The sequence below is a fragment of the Trachypithecus francoisi genome, unplaced genomic scaffold, assembly GCF_009764315.1.
Source record: "Trachypithecus francoisi isolate TF-2019V2 unplaced genomic scaffold, Tfra_2.0 Lachesis_group20, whole genome shotgun sequence".
Classification (NCBI taxonomy): domain Eukaryota; kingdom Metazoa; phylum Chordata; class Mammalia; order Primates; family Cercopithecidae; genus Trachypithecus; species Trachypithecus francoisi.
Window position 1 is genome coordinate 40,881,697 of NW_022681466.1, and position 23,679 is coordinate 40,905,375.

A 23,679-nucleotide genomic window follows, 5' to 3' on the forward strand; every position below is an offset into this window, starting at 1 on the left:
GAGTGGGAAAGCTTTATAACAGAAAAAAGGAAAGGCTTCGGGTGTGCTCCAGTATGGGGAGGATGGAGGGACACTAACTAGAAGTGGAATGTCCATGTGATTGGTTAGAGAAATATGTTTGGATTTCTCTGGTTGGCCTTAAGTTGGGCCAACTGGTATAGAGGTTGTGGGTTTGACTTTCTAGACTTGTTGCTACAGATGTGTGGGTCAGAGATCTATTTTCACATATGGCCTGGTGATTGTCCATTTATATATCCATTTTTTTTTTTTAGAGCAAACGATGTAGAAGAGAACTAGGGAATCAAAGACAACCCCCTTCCCGAACCCTCTCAAGCAACAACATCAGCATTGGCCCATTCTCTTATCCTACTCAAGTTTTTTTTCTTCTTTGAGTCCCAAGTTGTTAATTTCATATCAACATTCTAATTCCTGAAACAGATCTAGAAACCTGTCTAGACAGATCCAAGACATATTAAGAATGGATGAGCAGGACTTTGTATTGATTTGACATGAGAGAAGATAGAGAATTCAAGGATAGCTCTAAGGTCCTAACTGGAGCTACAGGAGCTTGTGAGAGAGGATGTTGAAGTCCGTTTTTAGGGAATTAAAGTTGTAAGTGCCTCCTGAAGATGTTCTTTATAATTATACATCTGAAAACTGGAACATCATTTTAGAGAGGTGGAGACAGAGAACAGAGAGTAGGTGTTTGTCCAAAGTTTATATGCCAAGGCTGTGAGTGAAACAGGAGCTTCGATCTTTTGGTGTTCCAACTACAACATACACAAAACAAAAGATGGACAATGAGAAGTCCAGGCAACCCAGGAAATACCAAGTTTCTGTCAAAAGCAATAATGAACTGTTTTTATGCCATTAACAAAAACGTTATGAAGACAGAAACCATCTCCCAAACATTTCATAACAGAGCCACACAAGTGGAGAGTAAATGATTAAAGAATGTGGGTCTCAGAGTTCCATTCAAATCATGATACTTTATTTTCTATTTACAAAGATAAAAGTACACCAGAAAATGGTTAATATTTAAGCGCCTTCATATTTGGCTCTGTGTTTTTAGCAGAGGAAAACCACTTCGGTGGTACCAGTGTGAATCATCCACAATGATTTCTCCAGTGCTCATCTTCTTCTTGAGTTTTCTCTGCCATGTTGCTATTGCAGGACGGAGTAAGTACTTTTTGCTTTTGAAAAAATAATTAATATATCCCCCCCCAGAATATGTCAGGGATCAATAATAACTAGGCCGGGCGTGGTTGCTCACGCCTGTAATCTCAGCACTTTGGGAGGCCAAGGCGGGTGGATCACCTGAGGTCAGGATGAGCCTGGCCATGGTGAAACCCCGTCTCTACTAAAAATACAAAAATTAACCGGGCATCATGGCGGGCGCCTGTAGTCCCAGCTACTCCGGAGTCTGAGGCGGGAGAATCGCTTGAACCCAGGAGGCGGAGGTTGCAGTGAGCCGAGGTCCCACCATTGCACTCCAGCCTCGGCAACAAGAGTGAAACTCAGTCTAAAATAATAATAACAATAACTAAATTCTTTTTTGTTTTTTTGAGACGAAGTCTCGCTCTGTCACCCGGGCTGGAGTGCTGTGGCCGGATCTCGGCTCACTGCAAGCTCCGCCTCCCGGGTTCCCGCCATTCTCCTGCCTCAGCCTCCGGAGTAGCTGGGACTACAGGCGCCTGCCACCTCGCCCGGCTAGTTTTTTTGTATTTTTAGTAGAGACGGGGTTTCACCGTGTTAGCCAGGATGGTCGCGATCTCCTGACCTCATGATCCACCCGCCTCGGCCTCCCAAAATGCTGGGATTACAGGTGTGAGCAACCGCGCCCGGCTGATAACTAAATTCTCTTAGAGTGGATGCTGGAGAGACTGGATTGATACTGATTCTTTTTTTTTTTTTTTTTTTTTTTTTTTTTTTTGAGACGGAGTCTCGCTCTGTCGCCCAGGCTGGAGTGCAGTGGCCGGATCTCAGCTCACTGCAAGCTCCGCCTCCCGGGTTTACGCCATTCTCTCGCCTCAGCCTCCCGAGTAGCTGGGACTACAGGCGCCCGCCATCTCGCCCAGCTAATTTTTTGTATATTTTAGTAGAGACGGGGTTTCACCGTGTTAGCCAGGATGGTCTCGATCTCCTGACCTCGTGATCCGCCCGTCTCGGCCTCCCAAAGTGCTGGGATTACAGGCTTGAGCCACCGCGCCCGGCCGATACTGATTCTTTAATATTGCTATGTGTAAAGCTCCTCTGTAAGATATGTAGCCAACTTAAGCCTCAGCATACTGACTTGTAAAATGGGAATAATTATAATACCTCTTTCAAATCGTTGTTGAGGGGATTAGATGAGATAGTGTATATGAGGTATTTGGCGTGGAACTCGGTATACTTATAATTGGTAACAGTGCACACATTTTTCATTTGTGGGCTTAGCTGAACTTTAAAATGCAAATAGAGATTTGTTAACCATCTGCTTTGTGTCCTCTTTCAGCCTGTCCCAAGCCAGATGATTTACCCTTTTCCATAGTGGTCCCATTAAAAACATTCTATCAGCCAGGAGAGGAGATTACGTACTCCTGCAAGCCGGGCTATGTGTCCCGGGGAGGGATGAGACGGTTTATCTGCCCTCTCACAGGAATGTGGCCCATCAACACTCTGAAATGTACACGTAAGTCAGCACCTTCTCTCACGTTCTCTCCCCACATTGGGATTCTGGGTATTCTGAGGGAATAAGCTACCTTGTCATGCTCAGAGTGCAGAGGGCCAGTAGACGTTGCAGAAAGGCAGGTTGGAGAGAAATGAGAAGGTCTTGGGGAGTTCTCTCTGTGCAAAGAGAGTAAGGGTAACAGGTGCTATTGATAGAAGAGGAGAAGATCATTGCCTGGAACTAGGGGAGGTTTAAAAATGAGATCTGGTGTGACAAAAGGAGAAAGAAACACTACAGAAATTAAAAGAATGGTGGAGAGGTTTTGAAATGTCAACTGATGCCAAAGAGACATTTGGAAAAACAAAATTTGGGGAATCCTCATATCTTTGGACTTCACCTGAAAATGAAAGCAGACTTAATAGTTACTGAAATGAATACAAATTTCATCTACATTTTGTATATATCATATTGGAATAAAATACAAGAAAGTATGTTAAATTAAATTAATAATATAATGTAAAACATATAAATCTCACTATGGCTTTATTGTAAATGGTTGCTTTTATTTATTTCTTAGAACATGGTTCTATGATATCATGCTAGCATTATTCTTTACAGTCAAGTATCATGCAATCAACCAGATTGAATTTATGGTTCAATTATACGTAGAAGTTAAGCAGTAAAAATAGATATATGGACCTATCTGGGCTCTGGTGATTTTGGTTATGCAAACAGGACCTTGGTCAAGGTTATGCATGTTCATGCAAGTTGATTTTACTGTGCTATTTGTTTAAAGAGTCTAAACATAATTTTTAATAAAAAGCCACTTTAACATCATTAGGATAAATTTTTCTTTTTTCTTTTTTTTTTTTTTTTTTTTGAGATGGAGTCTCGCTCTGCCGCCCAGGCTGGAGTGCAGTGGCCGGATGTCAGCTCACTGCAAGCTCCGCCTCCTGGATTTACGCCATTCTCCTGCCTCAGCCTCCCGAGTAGCTGGGACTACAGGCGCCCGCCTCGTCGCCCGGCTAGTTTTTTGTATTTTTTAGTAGAGACGGGGTTTCACCGTGTTAGCCAGGATGGTCTCGATCTCCTGACCTCGTGATCCGCCCGTCTTGGCCTCCCAAAGTGCTGGGATTACAGGCTTGAGCCACCGCGCCCGGCCAGGATAAATTTTTCTTTAAGTCAGGGCCAGGTGCGGTGTCTCACGCCTGTAATCCCAGCACTTTGGGAGGCTGAGGTGGGTGAAGCACCTGAGGTCAGGAGTTCAAGACCAGCCTGGCCAACATGGTGAAACCCCGTCTCTACTAAAAATACAAAAATTAGCTGGACATGGTGGCACACGCCTGTAATCCCAGCTACTCATGAGGCTGAGGCAGAAGAATCACTTGAACCTGGGAGGCAGAGGTTGTAGTGAGCCAAGATTGTGCCACTGCACTCCAGCCTGAGCAACAGAGTGAGACTGTCTCAAAAAAAAAAAAAAAAAAATCAGCTATAACTCTGGAACACTTAAAATTTCATTTTTTAAAAGTTTTCCATGCATATAGTTTTGCATTTTTGCAGAGAGTAATACAATTTTGTATTTTTCTATTTTCATCAGCATATCATAAAAATTGTATCTCCACAAATTTCACAATTCATATTTTATTGGCTACATAATAGTTCAACTGTTGATTTACTGTGATTAATTAAAACAGTCCCCTGATAGCGAACCCTTAGACTGTCCAATTTTTTTTTTTTGGAGATGGCGTCTCACTCTGTTGCCCAGTGCAGTGGTGCCATCTTGGCTCACCGCAACCTCTGCCTCCTGGGTTCAAGCTATTCTTCTGCCTCAGCCTCCAGAGTAGCTGGGACTACAGGTGCCCACCATCACGCCTGGCTAATTTTTGTATTTTTAGTAGAGATGGGGTTTCACCATGTTGGCCAGGCTGGTCTCAAATTCCTGACCTCAAGTGATCCACTCTCCTCCGCCTCCCAGAGTGCTGGGATTACAGGCATGAGCCACTGCTCCCCACCCGTTCAAATTTCATTATTAGGAGAAACAGTGTAATGAACACTTTGGTACATATATCACTTGTCTTATATTGAATTGCTTTCTTAGAATAGTTACCAGCACTGTAATCCCAACACTTTGGGAGGCCGAGACGGGCAGATCACGAGGTCAGGAGATCGAGACCATCCTGGCTAACACGGTGAAACCCCATCTCTACTAAAAAATACAAAGAAACTAGCCGGGTGAGGTGGCGGGTGCCTGTAGTCCCAGCTACTCGGGAGGCTGAGGTAGGAGAATGGTGTAAACCCGGGAGGCTGAGCTTGCAGTGAGCTGAGATTCGGCCACTGCACTCCAGCCTGGGCGACAGAGCGAGACTCCATCTCAAAAAAAAAAAAAAAAAAAAAAGTTACCAGCAAAGTTATTGAACCAAAGGATGAAAATGAATTTATATGATTTATTTAATGAAAAATTTTATAAATAGAAATTTATCTGTTTTATTTTTTTTAAAACCCAAACAAAAGTAACATTTTTTAAATCTTTATATCACAGCCAGAGTATGTCCTTTTGCTGGAATCTTAGAAAATGGAGCAGTACGCTATACAACTTTTGAATATCCCAACACCATCAATTTTTCTTGTAATACTGGGTAAGAGCTTTCATGGAACTAAGCAGTTAACAGACTGAGTGTATTTTTATATCCTTAAGCTAAACATCAGGACTGATCCATATTTTGTTTTCAGCCTTTAGGTTGGACTTGCCACAAGCAAATCGATTTTAGTCCTGCTTTTAATATATACTACAGTAGCGTTGAGGGTGGGGTAAGGATTGGAGAACAGAGCAACTAATGAAATACGTAGTCACCACTGTATCTGATTCTTCCGCTCCTGATTAATTAGCTATCAGAGGAGGTACATTACAATGATTGAACCTGGATGATAATTCCATATGATCTCTGGGCCAAATCTTGGATGGGGTTAAAATACTTTAGGAATAAGACATGGGCTTTAGTTATTAGGCTAATTTGATTGACCAACCTGGTAGTCTCTAGAAGAGAATTCTATGGAGAAGGTTGGGAGTGTGACGATGGAGAATGCATGCAGTACCACATCCCCAGGAAGCAATCACTTATGGTGGACACAGACTCATCTGGGAGCAAAGGGAGGCAATCACGTATGGTGGACACAGACTTGTAGGGAACAAAGGCATCCCTGTGACATTATTGAGAGCACATTGGCTATCCATTAGGGTAAGTTTCTACTGGGATTGGAGGTTAAGGAATACTACATATGAGAGAGAAATACACACCTTTCATCTGAAACACCAATTTACCAATGGGTCTGGTAACAAATGACTTTAAAAAACTGGCTTCAAAGACAAAATGTTACTCCTTCCTTCCTTCCTTCTTCCTTCCTTCCTTCCTTCCTTCCTTCCTTCTTCCCTTCCTCCCTTCCTCCCTTCCTCCCTTCTCTCTTTCTCTCTTTCTCTCTTTCTTTCTTTTCTGCTCTGTCGCCCAGGCTGGAGTGCAGTGGCGTGATCTCGGCTCACTGCAACCTTCACCTCCTGGGTTCAAGCAATTCTTCCTCAGCCTCCCCAGTAGCTGGAATTACAGGCGCCTGCCACCACACTCAGCTAATTTTTGTATTTTTAGTAGAGACGGGGTTTCACCATCTTTACCAGCTGATCTTGAGCTCCTGACCTTGTGATCCACTCACCTCGGCCTCCCAAAGTGCTGGGATTACAAGTGTGAGCCACCACGGCATCCTGCCTCTTTTTCCCTTCCCTCCTTCTCTCCTTCTCTCCTTCCTTCCTTCCTTCCACCTTCCTTTCCTTAGTTTCTTTCCCTTTCTTCCTCTCTCCCTCCCTCCCTCCCTCCCTTCCTTCCTTCCATCTTTCTTTCCTTACTTTCTTTCCCTTTCTCGCTCCTTTCTTTCTTTCTTTCCTTCCTTCCTTCCTTCCTCCTTCCTTCCTTCTTCCTTCCTTCCTTCCTTCTTCCTTCCTTCCTTCTTTTTTCTTTTCTTTTTTTTTTTTTTACAGGATCTTGCTCTGTCGCTTAGGCTAGAGTGCAGTGTCATAACCATGGCTCACTGCAGCCTCGACCTCCCGAGTTGAATCCTTTTGAATCCTTCCTACCTCTACCTCTCGAGTAGCTGGGACTATAGGCACACACCACCATGGTCTGGTGATTTTTTATAGACACTGGGGCTTTGCCACATTGCCCAGACTCAAACTCGGGCTCAAGTGATCCATCCATCTCGGTCTCTCAAAGTGCTGGGATTACAGGCATGAGCCAAAGTACCCAGTCAGAATGTTATATTTTCATTGGAAATAGACTGCATTGTTTTTATTCATTGGTGTCAGTAGGCTGTAAGAAAATGAATAGTGAAGATTACTCAGTTTGGTTCACTTTTGTCATCCTGAAAAAGAGATAGTTCTTTGCTTTATATAAGAAGCAGTAATCTTGGCCAACTCTTTAAAGATGAGGGATTTAGGGATTTGGCTTCTCCACTCACCAGCTGTGGAATCCTGCAGTGATTCACCTGCATCATTGGTTGGAAGACTCCATGAACCATGGATGAGTGCTAAGATCGTCAGGAAGACAGCATTATACGATGGAAAAGAAGTCAATAGCATTAATATGAAGCAATGCTCAATGGAGAAGATATTTGAGATGTCAGTGATGGATTATTTTACTCCTTGATAGATTGAATTTTCCTTTTGCAGGTTTTATCTGAATGGTGCTAATTCTGCCAAGTGCACTGAGGAAGGAAAATGGAGCCCAGGGATACCTGTCTGTGCTCGTAAGTCTATGGGAAAGGTGATCAGCTGGTTTGCCCAGAACCTTCCTGGTTTTAGCACTGAAAGTCTCACATCTGCAACCTCTTCAGTCGCGGCTCAGTGAGATGAATGGTCACCTTTGTGGGGGATATTCGTCCTGGTATCTTGCTGTAGAAGATGAAACAACCACTTTGGAATGACAGAAGGGAAGCATTTTACTCACGAACACATTCTGTATTCTCCACCTGGTGGTCATTATCCAAGCCAGTTATTGCTGGGTGTGTTGACTCCAGTGTTCTCATAGTGCTTTGGAAGAGGCTTGGATATGTGTGGCATTGGTCTATCAGGGGCTGTCACCACTTAACTAGGGGAACTTCTGCAAACAGTGAGATCAAACAAACATCTTCCTCCCACTCTGGAACTTCATTCATTCATTTATTCACTTATTCGGTAAACATGAATTGAGGATCTATTGCATGCTGGATCCTCTTGTTAGCACTGAGGCTGCAAGGACAAAGGAGGCAGCTCTGCCTTCAGAGAGTAAGCCTAGTGACAGGCGAGACGCAGAGGAAAGTCACCCTCACAGTAAGCTAAGAGCCCATCAAAGGGGCTTGCATCCTAGGAGCTGACTGGCATTCTTCTAAAAAGCACTGATGTTTTTTCAGAGGACCCTCAGCCAAGCTGTCAGAGTCATCTCCAGGCTTTGCTTATGTAGGCAAGGACATTCTTATGTTCCCCAACTTGTGATTTATACATCTTTGACCAGGAGGCCCAGGCATTACAATACTAGTTATAGTTCTTTAACATGTCAGTACGTCTATCCTTAGCAAAAGCAAGTGGAGGCTGGGTGCAGTGGCTCACGCCTGTAATCCCAGCACTTTGGGAGTTCGAGGAGGGTGGATAACCTGAGGTCAGGAGTTCAAGACCAGCCTGACCAACATGGAGAAACTCTGTCTCTACTAAAAAATATAAAATTAGCTGGGTAGGGTGGCACATGCCTGTAATCCCAGCCAGTTGGGAGGCTGAGGCAAGAGAATCACTTGAACCTGGGAGGCAGAGGTTGCAGTGAGCCGAGATTGCGCCATTGCACTCCAGCCTGGGCAACAAGAGCAAAACTCTTCCTCCTCCTCAAAAAAAAAAAAAAAAAAAAAAAAAAGCAAGTGGAAAGTAAAGCAATTTCAAATAAATAATTGTTTAAGAAAACCTGAACAAACAAAAAGAAAAGTTTTTAAAGGATACATTAAGTAAAATATTTCACTCAGCAGTAGGAATCACCATGGTTCCTGTAGTTTTAATTTAAAACAGATTTATACTGATTATGTAAATTTGCTTCTTTATTTAGAGACAGTGTCTTGCTCGGTTGCCCAGGCTGGAGTGCAGTGGCGTGATCGCAGCTCACTGTAACTTCGAACTCCTGGGGCCAAGCGATCCTTTCTGTCTCCTGAGCAGCTGAGATTATAGATGAGCGCCACCAGATCTGGCTAACTTTTAAAAATTTTGGTAGAGACAGGGTCTTGCTCCATTGCTCAGACTGGTCTTGAACTCTTGGTTTCAAGCAACCTTCCTGCCTCAGCCTCTCAGAGCTCTGGGATTACAGACGTGAGCCACGGTGCCTAGCCATAAACTCACTTTCCAAAAGGGTTATAGAGAGAAAGACTACTTTAGCTTTAATCTAATTTAAATGAGTATTTCTCATACTTGAATGTACATATGAATCTTCTGGGCATCTTGTTAAAACATAGATTCTGGGCCGGGCGCGGTGGCTCAAGCCTGTAATCCCAGCACTTTGGGAGGCCGAGACGGGCGGATCACGAGGTCAGGAGATCGAGACCATCCTGGCTAATACGGTGAAACCCCGTCTCTACTAAAGAATACAAAAAACTAGCCGGGCGACGAGGCGGGCGCCTGTAGTTCCAGCTACTTGGGAGGCGGAGGCAGGAGAATGGCGTAAACCCGGGAGGCGGAGTTTGCAGTGAACTGAGATCCGGCCACCACACTCCAGCCTGGGCGACAGAGCCAGACTCCGTCTCAAACAAACAAACAAACAAATAAAAAAAACCATAGATTCTGATTCAGGCACCTGTGGTGGAGTCTGAGCTTCTGCATTTCCAACAAGCTATTTTCCAGCTATGCCCGTGCTGCTAGCCCCTGGACCACACTCTGAGCAGCAGGGGTCCAGCGAATTCAAGGTAAATCATATTTTGGTCAACACCATCTTCTTTCATGCTAGTATAACTTGCTGAAGGTCCATAGTACTCAGGTCAGGGTGACAAGCCACTACTATCTCTCTGGGTTCCTGAAGCTACTTGGGTAAGCTCCATCCATACCAAGAGTCCAAAAGCAGGGAGGTATTCAAGAGAAACAGACTGAACTGGTAATGGAACTCATTCCCAAACAACTATGTACAAAGTTGCTGTCATCAGCCATTATTTTAGGACGGTCCCTCAGCACTGAGGGACAAATTCTGCCTCCCAGAAGCGGCTTCCAAGGTAGTATTTGAATAAAAGATTTTATAAAACCTAACCATTGCGTTGTTGCAAAAGACATTATTGGTGGCAAGACTTCAATTTCCTTCATTTTTTGGTGTTTTGACTGGTTTGGACATCCGATTTGAGGATCATATTTTCTTTTCTTTTTTCTTTATTTTTCTTTCTTTCTTTCTTTTTTTTTTCTGAGACAGAGTCTCTCTCTCTGTTTCCCAGGCTGGAGTGCAGTGGTGCAATTTTGGCTCACTGCAGCATCCGCCTCCCAGGTTCAAGTGATTCTCCTGCCTCAGCCTCTGGAGTAGCTGGGACCACAGGCACACACCTCCATGCCTGGCTCATTTTTGTATTTCTGGTAGAGGCAGGGTTTCACCATGTTGGCCAGGCTGGTCTGAAATTCCTGACCTCAAGTGATCTGCCCGCCTCAGCCTCCCAAAGTGTTGAGATCAAAGGCGTGAGCCGCTGTGCCCGGCAGTTCATATTTTCCTATTATGCATCCACAGTTGACTATTTTTACCCTGGTAATTTGATCAGTTTGCATTTTCTCAAGTTTATCCTTGGAGTTGTTTTTTCTTTCTGGAAAGAGTATATTTAAAAGCCTTAACTATTTTCATAGAAATGATAGTTCTTTGTTTTCCTAGCCATCACCTGCCCTCCACCATCCGTACCTATGTTTGCAACACTTCGTGTTTATAAGCCATCAGCTGGAAACAATTCGCTCTATCAGGACACAGCAGTTTTTGAATGTTTGCCACAACATGCGATGTTTGGAAATGATACAATTACCTGCACAACCCATGGAAATTGGACTACATTACCAGAATGCAGGGGTAAGTGCAATAAGACAAAATATGTATGGTAGGGCAAGATCCCATTTGTGATAGGTATTGAAAATTCTGACTATCGTGAAATGTTTCCAGTGAACTCATTCAACAGCTGTTTATTGAGCATCTACCATATGCCAGGCAGTGTGCTGGGCACTGGGGATTCCAGGTGAATGAGATCTGGCTTCTGACCCAAGGGAGTTACAAATCATGCAATTAACTGTCTGGAGCTGCCTGGGACAGCTTCCCATAGGTGGTGACCTTTGAAATAGGCCTTGGAGGAGGAATAGAGAATAAGGAGAAGGCATACCTCACATGGGGGAGGCACGAAAGGCAGGATGTATCCGTGGACAGCTGAACATTTCAGCGAGGCTGGTAAAGTTCTTTTCTGGGTGAAGTTCGTGGGTTAAATTGGAGAGTCCTAAGAGATGAAGGTAATGCCTGGGTTGCAGTCTGATTGTTATACATTTTAAAAATCTCTACCCAACTTTAAGAATCACAGAAATATTTGATTTTTAAGAAATTATGGAAATTCTTTCTCCTTTAACTTGACCTGTCATTACTATCTTTAAGTTTGTCAGTTGCATGACAGATAAATTACAGAGTTGATCATGTGCACAAAGAGGTTTTTTTTGGTTGTTTGTTTTGTTTTGTTTATTTTTGAGATAGAGTCTCACACTGTCACCCAGGCTGGAGTGTAGTGGGGCGATTTTGGCTCACTGCGACCTCCACCTCCTAGGTTCAAGCGATTCTCATGCCTCAGCCTCCCCAGTAGCTGGGACTACAGGCGCCCGCCACTACGCCCGGCTAATTTTTGTATTTTCAGTAGAGATGGAGTTTCACCCTGATCATCAGGCTAGTCTGAAATGCCTGACCTCAAGTGATCTGGCTGCGTCGGCCTCTCAAAGTGCTGGGATTATGGGTGTGAACCCCTGCTCCCGGCCAAGAGTTATTCTCATGACTATTAAGTTATCCAGTGGTAGACATTACAGATATCCAGTGAATGAGTCAAAACGTAAGTGATTTTCAGCATGGAGAAGCTACCAACAACAGTAGTAACTTGCACCCTTCTGGGCACTCAACTATGGGCCAGGCACTGGTCTCCTGCTACATATGTGTCATCTGACTTTATTCTCCCAAATCCTAAAAAGTAGGTTCCTTTTTTTTTTTCCAGTATTTCACCTAGATGTATCAACTGTTAATATGTTGTGACATTTTTCTCTCTGTTTCTCCATAGAAAGATCCTTTTTATTTCCTGCATCATCTGAAACTAAGTTGTATATATTATGACACTTGCCCATAAAAACTTCAGCATGAATATACTAAGAACAAGGACATTTTATATCATCACTTAATATGTTTTGGATTATTAACAATAATAATCCAAAGAATTCTAATAACATGAACAATTAACAACAATATCATGCAACATTTATCTCAGATGCATATTTTCCCAGTTGACCGAGAAGTATCTCTTTTTTTTTTTTTTTTTGAGATGGAGTCTCGCTCTGTCGCCCAGGCTGGAGTGCAGTGGCCGGATCTCAGCTCACTGCAAGCTCCGCCTCCCGGGTTCACGCCATTCTCCTGCCTCAGCCTCCTGAGTAGCTGGGACTACAGGCGCCCGCCACCTTGCCCGGCTAGTTTTTTGTATTTTTTTTAGTAGAGACGGGGTTTCACCGTGTTAGCCAGGATGGTCTCGATCTCCTGACCTCGTGATCCGCCCGTCTCAGCCTCCCAAAGTGCTGGGATTACAGGCTTGAGCCACCGTGCCCGGCAGAAGTATCTCTTATATACGAATTTTGTTTTATGCAGGATCTAATCAAGAATCACATCTTTAATTTAGTTGTCATGTCTCTTTTGAAATGCTGTCTCGCTCTGTCACCCAGGTTGGAGTGCAGTGGTGCGATTTCGGCTCACTGCAACCTCTACTTCCCAGGTTCGAGCAATTCTCCTGCCTCAGCCTCCCAAATAGCTGGGATTATAGGCACCTGCCATCACGCCCGGCTGATTTTTATATTTTTAGTAGAGATGAGTTTCACCATGTTGGCCAGGCTGGTCTCAAAATCCTGAACTAAAAAGATCCGCCCGCCTTGGACTCCCAAACTGCTGGGATTACAGGTGTGAGCCTAGTCTCCTATAATTAAGAATAAGCCCTTGTCTGTTTTGTTGTCTTTCATTGACATTTTTGAAGAGTACAGGCTAGTTGTCTTGTAGAATGTTCTGTAATGTGAACTTGATTGGTTATTAATGCATGATTAGATTCATGTTAAATATTATTGTTAAGAATACATTCTGCACTTTGGGAGGCCGAGGCAGGTGGATCACGGGGTCAGGAGTTCGAGACCAGCCTGGCCAATATGGTGAAACCCTGTCTGTACTAAAAATACAAAAATTAGCCGGGCGTGGTGGTGGGTGCCTGTAATCCCAGATGCTCAGGAGGTTGAGGCAGGAGAATCACTGGAACCCAGGAGGCAGAGGTTGCAGTGAGCTGAGATTGTGCCACTGCACTCCAGCCTGGGTGACAGAGTGATACTCCATTTCAAAAAAAAAAAAAAAACAGAATACATTCTGTCACATCAGGAGGCACATAGTGTCAGCTGTTCCACCATTGGCCATGCTTAGCTTGAGCCTTAGGTGAGGTGTGCTAGATCATCTTTTGGTAAAGGCACTGCTTTTTCTTTGGAATTAGTAAGCAACCTGTGGGTGATGCTTCGAAACCATGCGAATATCCATGTCAGGCAGTCATCGTAGAATCCAATGGTGATCTTGAATCTGTCAATTATGACATTGGTGGCTGAAAATGGTGACTTTCTAATTCTGTCTTTCCTTCTACATTTATTCACCGACTTCCCGCTATAGAGAAGAGCTTTCCCTCCATCCGCCATTTTTTAGTATTATTATAGACACATGGATTCTTTTTTTTTTTTTTTTTGAGTGGAGTCTCACTCTGTTGCCCAGGCTGGAGTGTAATGGTGCAATCTCAGCTCACTGCAACCTTCACCCTGAGGGTTCGAGTGATTCTCCTGCCTCAGCCTCGTGAGTAGCTGGGATTACAGGTGCATGCCACCACACCCGGCTAATTTTTGTTAGTAGAGATGGGATTTTGTCATGTTGGTCAGGCTGGTCTCGAACTCCTGACCTCAAGTGATGCGTCCACCTCAGCCTCCCAAAGTTCTGGGATTACTGAAGTGAGCCACTGTGCCTGGCCGCATGAATTCTTTTTTATTTAATGTGTGGCAGAACCAAAACTGAGCCAAGCAGTCTGACTCTGGAGTTTGTACCCTTAATTACCTCCTTAAACTACCTCTGAGAATATTGTGCTCCTGGCTCCAGTCTTGCTTTTCTCGCACTGCAGCTCATAAGGATGTGGGTTTGGGCCTCTACTGTTGAGGATCTTAAGGAGGCCAGGAAGCAGCACCATTTTTCTCTGACATATTTCATGATGGCTTCTTGCATACTCTGAATTGAATAACAATAAGATTTACTATTTTAAAGCCAAATAATGATGTACTACTCTGAATTGAATAACAATAAGATTTACTATTTTAAAGCCAAATAATGGTGTACTAAGTGTGTATGGGGGCAGGGTTCAGTCTTTGCATTTTAATTTTATGGTTTGTTACAAATAGATTTTGCTTTTCTTCTTTCAAACCCACTATCTTAGACTGTGTAAAGATGAAGTTTGCAGTAAATAATACCTTATGATTATATGTGAAAACCCGGAGAACTTAGTGAAGTCTCATTAATTTACTTTCAAAGTGTGGTTGTTTCTTTTTTAATATCCAGGGTACCATGAATATAAGAGGAGTGGGGACGGAATTAAGCACAAGGTAACTATAAATTGCTTCCAGTTACAGGAACACACAGTGATTCAGTGGTGTGATAGAGACAAGAATATAACTATTTCATGACTATTGGATAGCACTACTATTTATTACTAATATATCTTATTGAATAAATGTTTTAGAAGTAAAATGCCCATTCCCATTAAGACCAGACAATGGATTTGTGAACTATCCTGCAAAACCAGCACTTTATTACAAGGATAAAGCCACATTTGGCTGCCATGATGGATATTCCCTGGATGGCCCAGAAGAAATAGAATGTACCAAACTGGGAAACTGGTCTGCCATGCCAAGTTGTAAAGGTATGGAAATATAGGCAAGGTCCTATAAGATCTCTGAATTGATACAGTGGGTCACCCTTACTTGCTATTTTCTTGTTCCAACACTTTTCCACTTGTTGCTCAGACTTGCTAGGAAACTACTGGCAGGTGACTTCAGGACTCACATGTGCATGGGAAGCATGCTTGACCTTAAATAGGATGAAATCAACAGATCCTTTGTAAGCATTGGTGATATGGTGGGAGATCATATGGGCTTTCTTTATTAGCTTTTAAGTCTTTGCCTCTGAGCACCTTTTTTTTTTTTTTTTTTTTTTGAGATGGAGTCTTGTTCTGTCACCCAGGCTGGAGTACATTGGCATGATCTCGGCTCACTGCAACCTCTGCCTCCCAGGTTTAAGCGATTCTCCTACCTCAGCCTCCCGCGTAGCTGGGATTACAGGTGCCCACTACCAGGCCTGGCTAATTTTTGTATTTTTAATAGATACGGGGCTTTGCCATGTTGGCCAGGCTGATTTTGAACTCCTGACCTCAGGTGATCTGCCTGCCTCAGCCTTTATAGAGAAGAGCTTTTCTTTTTTTTTTGAGACGGAGTCTTGCTCTGCCGCCCAGGCTGGAGTGCAGTGGCCGGCTCTCAGCTCACTGCAAGCTCCGCCTCCCGGGTTTACGCCATTCTCCTGCCTCAGCCTCCCGAGTAGCTGGGACTACAGGCGCCCGCCTCGTCGCCCGGCTAGTTTTTTTTGTATTTTTTAGTAGAGACGGGGTTTCATCGTATTAGCCAGGATGGTCTCGATCTCCTGACCTCGTGATCTGCCCGTCTCGGCCTCCCAAAGTGCTGGGATTACAGGCTTGAGCCACCGCGCCTGGCCGAGAAGAGCTTTTCTTCTGTCCACCATTTTTTAGTGTTATTGTAGACACATGGATTTTTTTTTTTTTTTTTTTTTTTTTTGAGATGGAGTCTCACTCTGTTCCCTAGCTGGAGTGTAATGGTGGAATCTCAGTTCACTGCAACCTTCACCTCCCAGGTTCGAGTGATTACAGATGTGAGCCACCATGCCTACCTCTTTTTGTGCTCTGCCTAGCCAAGGCTCTTCTCATTGCAAAAACCAACCACACATTCGAGTTCAAGGAAATTGGGGATATTATAAGGAGGCAACAGGCAAGTCGATCACGTGGGTATTGAAGATGAGGAAATGAAATACAACTGATACTCTTGAAGATTGGAACTGAAAGGCAGGAACTATTCCTACTTTTTCCATATCTCAATAGCCTCTCCCATCTCTGTCTCTCTGCGTATTCATCTTGAACTTGGCTTGATATACACCAGACCCTCTCAGTTAAAGGATTCATCACCAACTGGCATCTTTTCCTGGAGATGCTGGTTCCTTTTGAGTTAGGTGTCTACCCTTGATCCCATTAGTGCCATGCTTAAGCAAAGAACAGCCTAGCATTAGAACTCTGCTCAGATCGCTATGGGCTGGAAGTTTAAGCAGAAAGAGGAACTCTGGGGCAGCAGGCAAGATGACAAATAACTAGCATCTTAGGTTACAGTTCCCTAGAAACAGAGCCTGAGCCAGGCATTTGAATATGGCTGATTTAGTGAGTGTCTCGGGAGAAGAAAGGGTGAGGCAGATTTGAGAGGGTAAGGCACCGGTTCTCAAATTTTGCTGTGGATCAGCAACACCTGGAAGGCTTGTTTTAACACAGGATTTTTGAGCTCCACTCTCAGCGTTTCTGATGTGGTAGATCTGGGAGGGGGCCTGAATATTTGCATTTATGCCAGGTTCCCTGGTGATGCTAATGCTGCCAAGCCAGGAAGAATTGTTTTCTCTGCTAAAATGAGGTTCAGTTTGATCCCACTGGGAGCTCTGGCGTGTGAATTCCACCCTTGAGTTAATCCCACTGAAAGCCAAGGGGACCTGTTTTTTTTTTGAGACAGAGTCTCGCTCTGTTGCCCAGACTGGAGTGCAGTGGTGTAATCTCTGCTCACTGCAAGCTCTGCCTCCCAGGTTCATGCCATTCTCCTGCCTCAGCCTCCCGAGTAGCTGAGACTACAGGCGCCCGCCACCACGCCCGGCTAATTTTCTGTATTTTTAGTAGAGATGAGGTTTCATCGTGTTAACCAGGATGGTCTCGATCTGCTGACCTTGTGATCCGCCCACCTTGGCCTCCCAAAGTGCTGGGATTACAGGCGAGAGCCACCGCGCCCGGCCAAGGGACCTGTTTTTTATATTTCCTCATCAGTCAGTCATTGGCTTTGAGCTGCTCCCTTCCCTGACCCTGAGGGTGGTGATGGGGGTGGTTTGCACAACTTCCTGGGAGAGCTGGCTTCCCTATGGCTGAAGGCAATTTTTCAGAGTATTTATGAGCTGTTATCAGCCAACACTTGCAGTGGCTGGTGGATAGATGCACCTGCTTAATGAATGCAATCTGAGAGGACAATGTAGGCTTACATGAAATGTCAATATCTGTTAGAAGTTTTTTTTTTTTTCCACTAAAATGGAGGCTCTGATGCTTCTGTTCTGACCTTCTGTGGCTACTGTAGGGGAAGAGAAGGCCATCCTGGAAGCTGTGAGTAATGATTCTATTGATAGAGAACTACAATTAGCAATCATATTACCATTACTTACTATGTACATTCTTGGATTTTTCTTGCCTTGACCAATTTGTGTAGGTGTACTCATTTACTGTTTCAAATGTTAAACTCTCTTTCAGAAAGATTTCCTGATTACAAGTATTCTCTCTTTCAGCATCTTGTAAAGTACCTGTGAAAAAAGCCACTGTGGTGTACCAGGGAGAGAGAGTAAAGATTCAGGAAAAATTTAAGAATGGAATGCTGCATGGTGACAAAGTTTCTTTCTTCTGCAAAAATAAGGAAAAGAAGTGTAGCTATACAGAGGATGCTCAGTGTATAGATGGCACTATTGAAGTCCCCAAATGCTTCAAGGGTAAGTCTACATTGGAACGTTTAGCTAGGATTCCCACTTGCCCCTCATCATAATCAGAGCCTTTGTTATATAATGATTGTCAAAAACCAGATGAAGCCAGGCGTGGTGGCTCGCGCCTGTAATCCCCGCACTTTGGGAGGCTGAGGAGGGTGGATCACCTGAGGTCAGGAGTTTGAGAGCAGCCTGGCCAAAATGATGAAACCCTGTCTCTACTAAAAATACAAAAATTAGTTGGTGTGGTGCCAGGCACCTGTAATCCCAGCTACTCAGGGGGCTGAGACAGGAGAAACGTTTGCACCTGAGTGGCAGAGGTTGCAGTGAGCCAAGATCGCATCATTGCACTCCAGCCTGGGCAATACAGTGAAACTGTCTCAAAACAAAAACACAAACAAACAAACAAACAAAAAACAGATGAATTTGGCCACTGGATTTTTAAAAAGAGGGGTGAGAGGGAGAAACAATGATATGAAGCAGTGAGCTCCGGATGGTATCCCCACTTGCATTTTCCTTTCCAATTCTTTTTTTTTTTTTTTCTGAGATGGAGTCTCGCTCTGTCGCCCAGACTGGAGTGCAGTGGCGCGATCTCCGCTCACTGCAAGCTCCGCCTCCCAGGTTCATGCCATTCTACTGCCTCAGCCTCCCGAGTAGCTGGGACTACAGGCACCTGCCACCATGCCCCGCTAATTTTTTTATGTTTTTAGTAGAGACGGGGTTTCACCCTGTTAGCCAGGATGGTCTCGATTTCCTGACCTCGTGATTCGACTGCCTCGGCCTCCCAAAGTGCTGGGATTACAAGCTTGAGCAACCGCGCCCGGCCTTTTTAAAATAATAATAATAATAATAATAATAATTATTATTATTATTGAGACAGGGTCTCACTGTCACCCAGGCTGAAGTGCAGTGGTGTGATCACATCTCATTGCAGCCTTGACTTTCTGGGCCCAAGTGATCCTTTCACCTCAGCCTTCTGAGTAGCTGGGATTACATGCACACACCACTATGTTCGGCTATTTTTTTTTATTTTTATTAGAGAAGAGATTACGCCATGTTGCCAAGGCTGGTTTTGAACCCTTGGACTCAAGCAATCCACCTGTCTCAGGCTCCCAAAGTGCTGGAATTACAGGCGTGAGCTACGTGTCCAGCCTCTTTTCCAATTTTTTTCTATAAAACTCAGGGTTGTGGTTTTATTCAATGAATGCTGAGGTGAATTATGCCATCTTGTGTAATTCCAAGTTGAGCTTGAATAATAACGAACCAAATATTGAATAATAAAAATATCTACCTCATCTTGGTCCCACATTATAAAGAATTCACCCCAAGTTACAAAACAACTCATGGCAGTGATAATTGGTCTAAAGATCTAGTATTTCCCCCTTTCTCCAGTAATTCCTAGAGTTTGAAAAGTATCCATTAGAGCAAAATGTCCATTAGAGCAAAATATTTTAAGGAAGATGATACCAGGTTTGTGTGAGATAAAGAAGTGTGTGATGGCCAGCATTTAGAGCTGTTAATCTTTTAAGGTTTCAGATTTAGGGTATAAATGTCTTTGATGCCAGGAAGTAAGAACCAGCCAGAGGCTGAAGCTGTTGTTGGCTCTAGGTTTAGAAATCCTTCAAAAACATTGACAATCTTGTTTTAGCAACTGGGAGAGAACAGTAGGGAGCAGACAAAGCTAAGAAGAGAGGAGTCTGAGAAGTGTTCAGCTAGTGGGAGAGAAGGGAATGATAACTGATTAAAAATACCCACCTCATGGGGTTGGTTTGATTATTAGAAATATGCATGACATGGAGGAACATAATTTTAATTGCAGATAGTTAGAAATGCACTGAATAAATTGTCGTTGTTCAAAAGACAGCAGAGCCCCGGTGAGATGTTAAATACAAAACATGGCAAAATACAATAAGCTTAAATAAATACCAGCAGAAAAAACACCAGAAAAGAATAATTGAAAAAGTCTTAGCTTTATTGATCTATTTCTTCAGGATCTTCTCCCTTATGGTCTTTAGACAGATGCAGTACTATAAAGGGCTGATACAGTTTTTTTTTCCCTTGGATCTTGACTGTTATAGAACAGTCTTCACTGTATATAGAACTTTTTTTTTTTTTTTTTGAGACGGAGTCTCGCTGTGTCGCCCAGGCTGGAGTGCAGTGGCGCGATCTTGGCTCACTGCAAGCTCCGCCTCCCGGGTTCCCGCCATTCTCCCGCCTCAGCCTCCCGAGTAGCTGGGACTACAGGCGCCCGCCACCGCGCCCGGCTAGTTTTTTGTATTTTTAGTAGAGACGGGGTTTCACCGTGTTAGCCAGGAGGGTCTCTATCTCCTGACCTCGTGATCCGCCCCTCTCGGCCTCCCAAAGTGCTGGGATTACAGGCTTGAGCCACTGCGCCCCGCCTGTATATAGAACTTTTAATTTTATCTCTTGAAAATGAGGGTCTTGGCCAGGTGCAGTGGCTGGCTCACACCTGTAATCCCAGCACTTTGGGAGGCCGAGGCGGGCAGATCACTTGAGGTCAGGAGGCCAGCCTGGCCAACATGGTGAAACTCGGTCTCTACTAAAAATACAAAGATTAGCCAGGCGTGGTGCACGTGCCTGTAGTCCCAGCTACTCGGGAGGTTGAGACAGGAGAATCGCTTGAACCTGGGAGGCAGAGGTTGCAGTGAGCTGAGATTGTGCCATTGCACTCCAACCTGGGCGACAGAGCGAGACTCCATCTTAAAAAAAAAAAAAAGAAAAAAAAGAAAAGAAAAGAAAAAGAAAATGAGGGTCTTATCATTTCCCTAATGTTTTCTTCCATCACTTAAACCTCACACTAAATGGTTTCATTCACATAATCACATGTATTCTATATACTTGTAAAATGTATTTGGTTTGGCTTAGCTATTTACCACATTTAGGAAATGATTGTTTCTCTTAGAATGTTTATCTTTTTCTCCCCCAACAGAACACAGTTCTCTGGCTTTTTGGAAAACTGATGCATCCGATGTAAAGCCATGCTAAAGTGGTTTTCAGATTCCACATAAAATGTCACACTTGTATCTTGTTCATCCAAGGAACCTAATGGAAATTAAAAAATAAAGCTACTGAATTTATTGCCTCAGCTATTTCAGTGTTACTCTTCATGGTAGCTTACTTTTAGTTATGTTATCTGGTTAAGAAATGCAAATATTTGGAATGTCATCATTTTATGGCTGTGAAATTGACAGTATAAACAATTGTCTGGGTATCCCACTTTTCCTGTGTGTAATCCTGTCCTCGACTGGGCACGGTGGCTCACGCCTGTAATCCCAGCACTTTGGGAGGCGGAGGTGGGTGGATCACCTGAAGTCAGGAGTCCGAGACCAGCCTGGGCAACATGGTGAAACCCCGTTTCTACTGAAAATATAAAAATTAGCTGGGCATGGTGATGTGGGCCTGTAATCCCAGCTACTTGGGAGACCGAGGCAGGAGAATTGCTTGAACCTGGGAGGTGGAGGTTGCAGTGAGCCGAGATTGTGCCACCACATTCCAGCCTGAGCAATAGAGTGAGACTCCATCTCAATAAATAAATAAATAAACAAGTAAAGAAATCCTACTCTCAAGCACTTTCATGTAAAACAGCTGCAATACAATATTTTTCATAGAATGGACCACAGACCCCCTTCCCTGTTACTATGACCTATCTGCTTATTCCAAAGAACAAGTGTTGTGCCCCAGAATTGTTAAGAATGACCCAGAATTCTGCATTTATGACGAAGTTTCCAGATAGTTCTTGTGCATCCTCAAGTTTGAGAAGCATTGCCATACAGAAGTAAGCATGGACTTCCAGGTTAATAGGACTGAATTTGCGTCCTTGACGGTGGGTTTACATAGTGCCAAAAAATTTTTCTGTATCCACTACAATTCCATGACCCATCATTGACGTTGCTCCTTTGCATATATTCAAATCCCTTGCCCTTATCTCCTTCGGTAGTGTTTGCTGGCCAAACACCGCTGGCGCTATCGGCCTTCCTTATGCCTGCACCTGAGGAGCTGAATGTGGCTAGAAAAAAAAGAGAAACTCACAGCCGTGCCAATAGGTCCCATTTTAAATTCGTAAACACAGACTTTACATGGGCCTCCAGCTCTGCCCAACAATCCTATTATATTTCTCTAATTTGTTCACTCCCTTACTCTCTAAAGTGGCTATTTCTCTTCTCAACCTTCCTCAAGCTACCTTCCTTCTCTTCATCCTTACCTGATAACTTAGCTCCTTATTTCACTGAGAAAACAGAAAAGATCTTTTTTTTTTTTTTTAGTCTTTCCACTCCCAAATCCATCATTCTACCGGTATCGACAACCACGGAATCTGCCTTTTGTCGGGTTACAATGGATGAACATCTAAGGATGTCTCGTTACGTGCTAGGACCCATTTTCTCTCTCCTACTTAAGGATTTTACTCCTGAAATTAATGCTCATCCATGTTTATTTTTTCCATTCTATTGGAACACTTCAATCAGCATACAGATATGTGGTAAGGTCACCCATTAAAAAAAGAAGCCCTGTTACTTCACATGTTTTTTCCAGCTACAGCTCCAACTCTTTAGTCCCTGTTTTTACAAAAGTCCTGGAGTTATTTCCCTTCACCATCTGCACTATGTGCTACCCATCACTTCTTCACAGTCTGTGTTCTCCATGGGATTTCCCACCCATGCCTCTTTCTCAGACCTTAACCCAATTCCATGTGATGTGGACTGGATCTTTTCTCCAAGATGCGTCTCTGCTCCTCCTCCTTTTACAGAAACCAGAGTGGCTCCCCTTCCTTCTATGCTTTCATTCAAAAGCTCCAAATTCCCTTTACTTAACCTTAAAAACCAATTTTACGGCCGGGCGCGGTGGCTCACACCTGTAATCCCAGCACTTTAGGAGGCCAAGGCAGGTACAAAAAAATTAGCTGGGCGTGGTGGCGGGCACCTGTAGCCCCAGCTACTTGGGTGACTGAGGCAGGAGAATTGCTTGAACCTGTGAGGTGGAGGTGGCAGTGAGTCAAAATGGCGCCACTGCACTCTAGCCTGGGTGACAAGAGGGAAACTCTGTCTCAAACAAACAAACAAACAAAAAAACCCAATTTTACTTTTTCTTCCCCAACTCTTTCCTTCAGACTCTCTCTCTCTCTCTCTCTCTCTCTCTCTCTCTCTCTCTCCTCTCTCTCTCTCTCTGTGTGTGTGTGTGTGTGTGTGTGTGTGTTGAAGGTGGAGTTTGAGAGACTGTGGTATTTCCCGTTTCTAAACCAAAAGCCCTATTTAGGGATTTTTGCCAAACAAAAAACCATCTCCTCTGGTTTCCTCCTCTCAAAGCACAAAGCTTTAGAACCATTGTTTTCTTTAACTTGTTGCATGTTAATTTAAAAACAGGCCTCTCTTATCCTACCAAGCAGCTCTAGACATGGAAAGAGGGCAGTATTTAGAATGTCTTCTGCCCCACACACGATCACTGCATTGGTTCTGAAAAAGGGGAGAGAATATTTTTGTATTATCCCACCTTTTGTTGCAAATGCTTCATAATTCATTTATTGTTTTTTAAATTTAAAATATATGTTGGAACTAATAAGCAAATTCAGTAAAGTTCCAGAATATGAAATTAACACAAAAAATCAGTAGTATTTCTATACACTAATAGCAAACCATCTGAAAAAGAAATTAAGAAAACAATCTCATTCACATAGCTACAGATATATATATATATATATATATACACACACACACACACACGAATTTAGCCAAGGAGGTGAAAGACTTGTATGTTGAAAAATATAAAATATTGATGAAAGAAATTAAAAAAGACACAAATAAATGGAATAATATTCATGTTCATAGATTGGAAGAATTAATATTGTTAAAATGTCATTGTTACCCAAAGTGATCTACAGAT

At 43.5% G+C, this 23,679-nt stretch overlaps 1 protein-coding gene across 1 annotated transcript; it reads left to right on the forward strand.

The window, feature by feature from the left end:
• The first annotated feature begins 1,047 nt into the window (after window positions 1-1,047).
• Window positions 1,048-20,894, forward strand: APOH (apolipoprotein H). Its single transcript, XM_033183910.1, has 8 exons — window positions 1,048-1,179; window positions 2,495-2,671; window positions 5,190-5,286; window positions 7,362-7,438; window positions 10,540-10,728; window positions 14,690-14,869; window positions 17,596-17,793; window positions 20,735-20,894. Exons 1-8 carry the CDS (start codon window positions 1,116-1,118, stop codon window positions 20,788-20,790), a joined length of 1,038 nt encoding a protein of 345 aa, XP_033039801.1. The 5' UTR covers window positions 1,048-1,115; the 3' UTR covers window positions 20,791-20,894.
• Window positions 20,895-23,679: the final 2,785 nt, after the last annotated feature.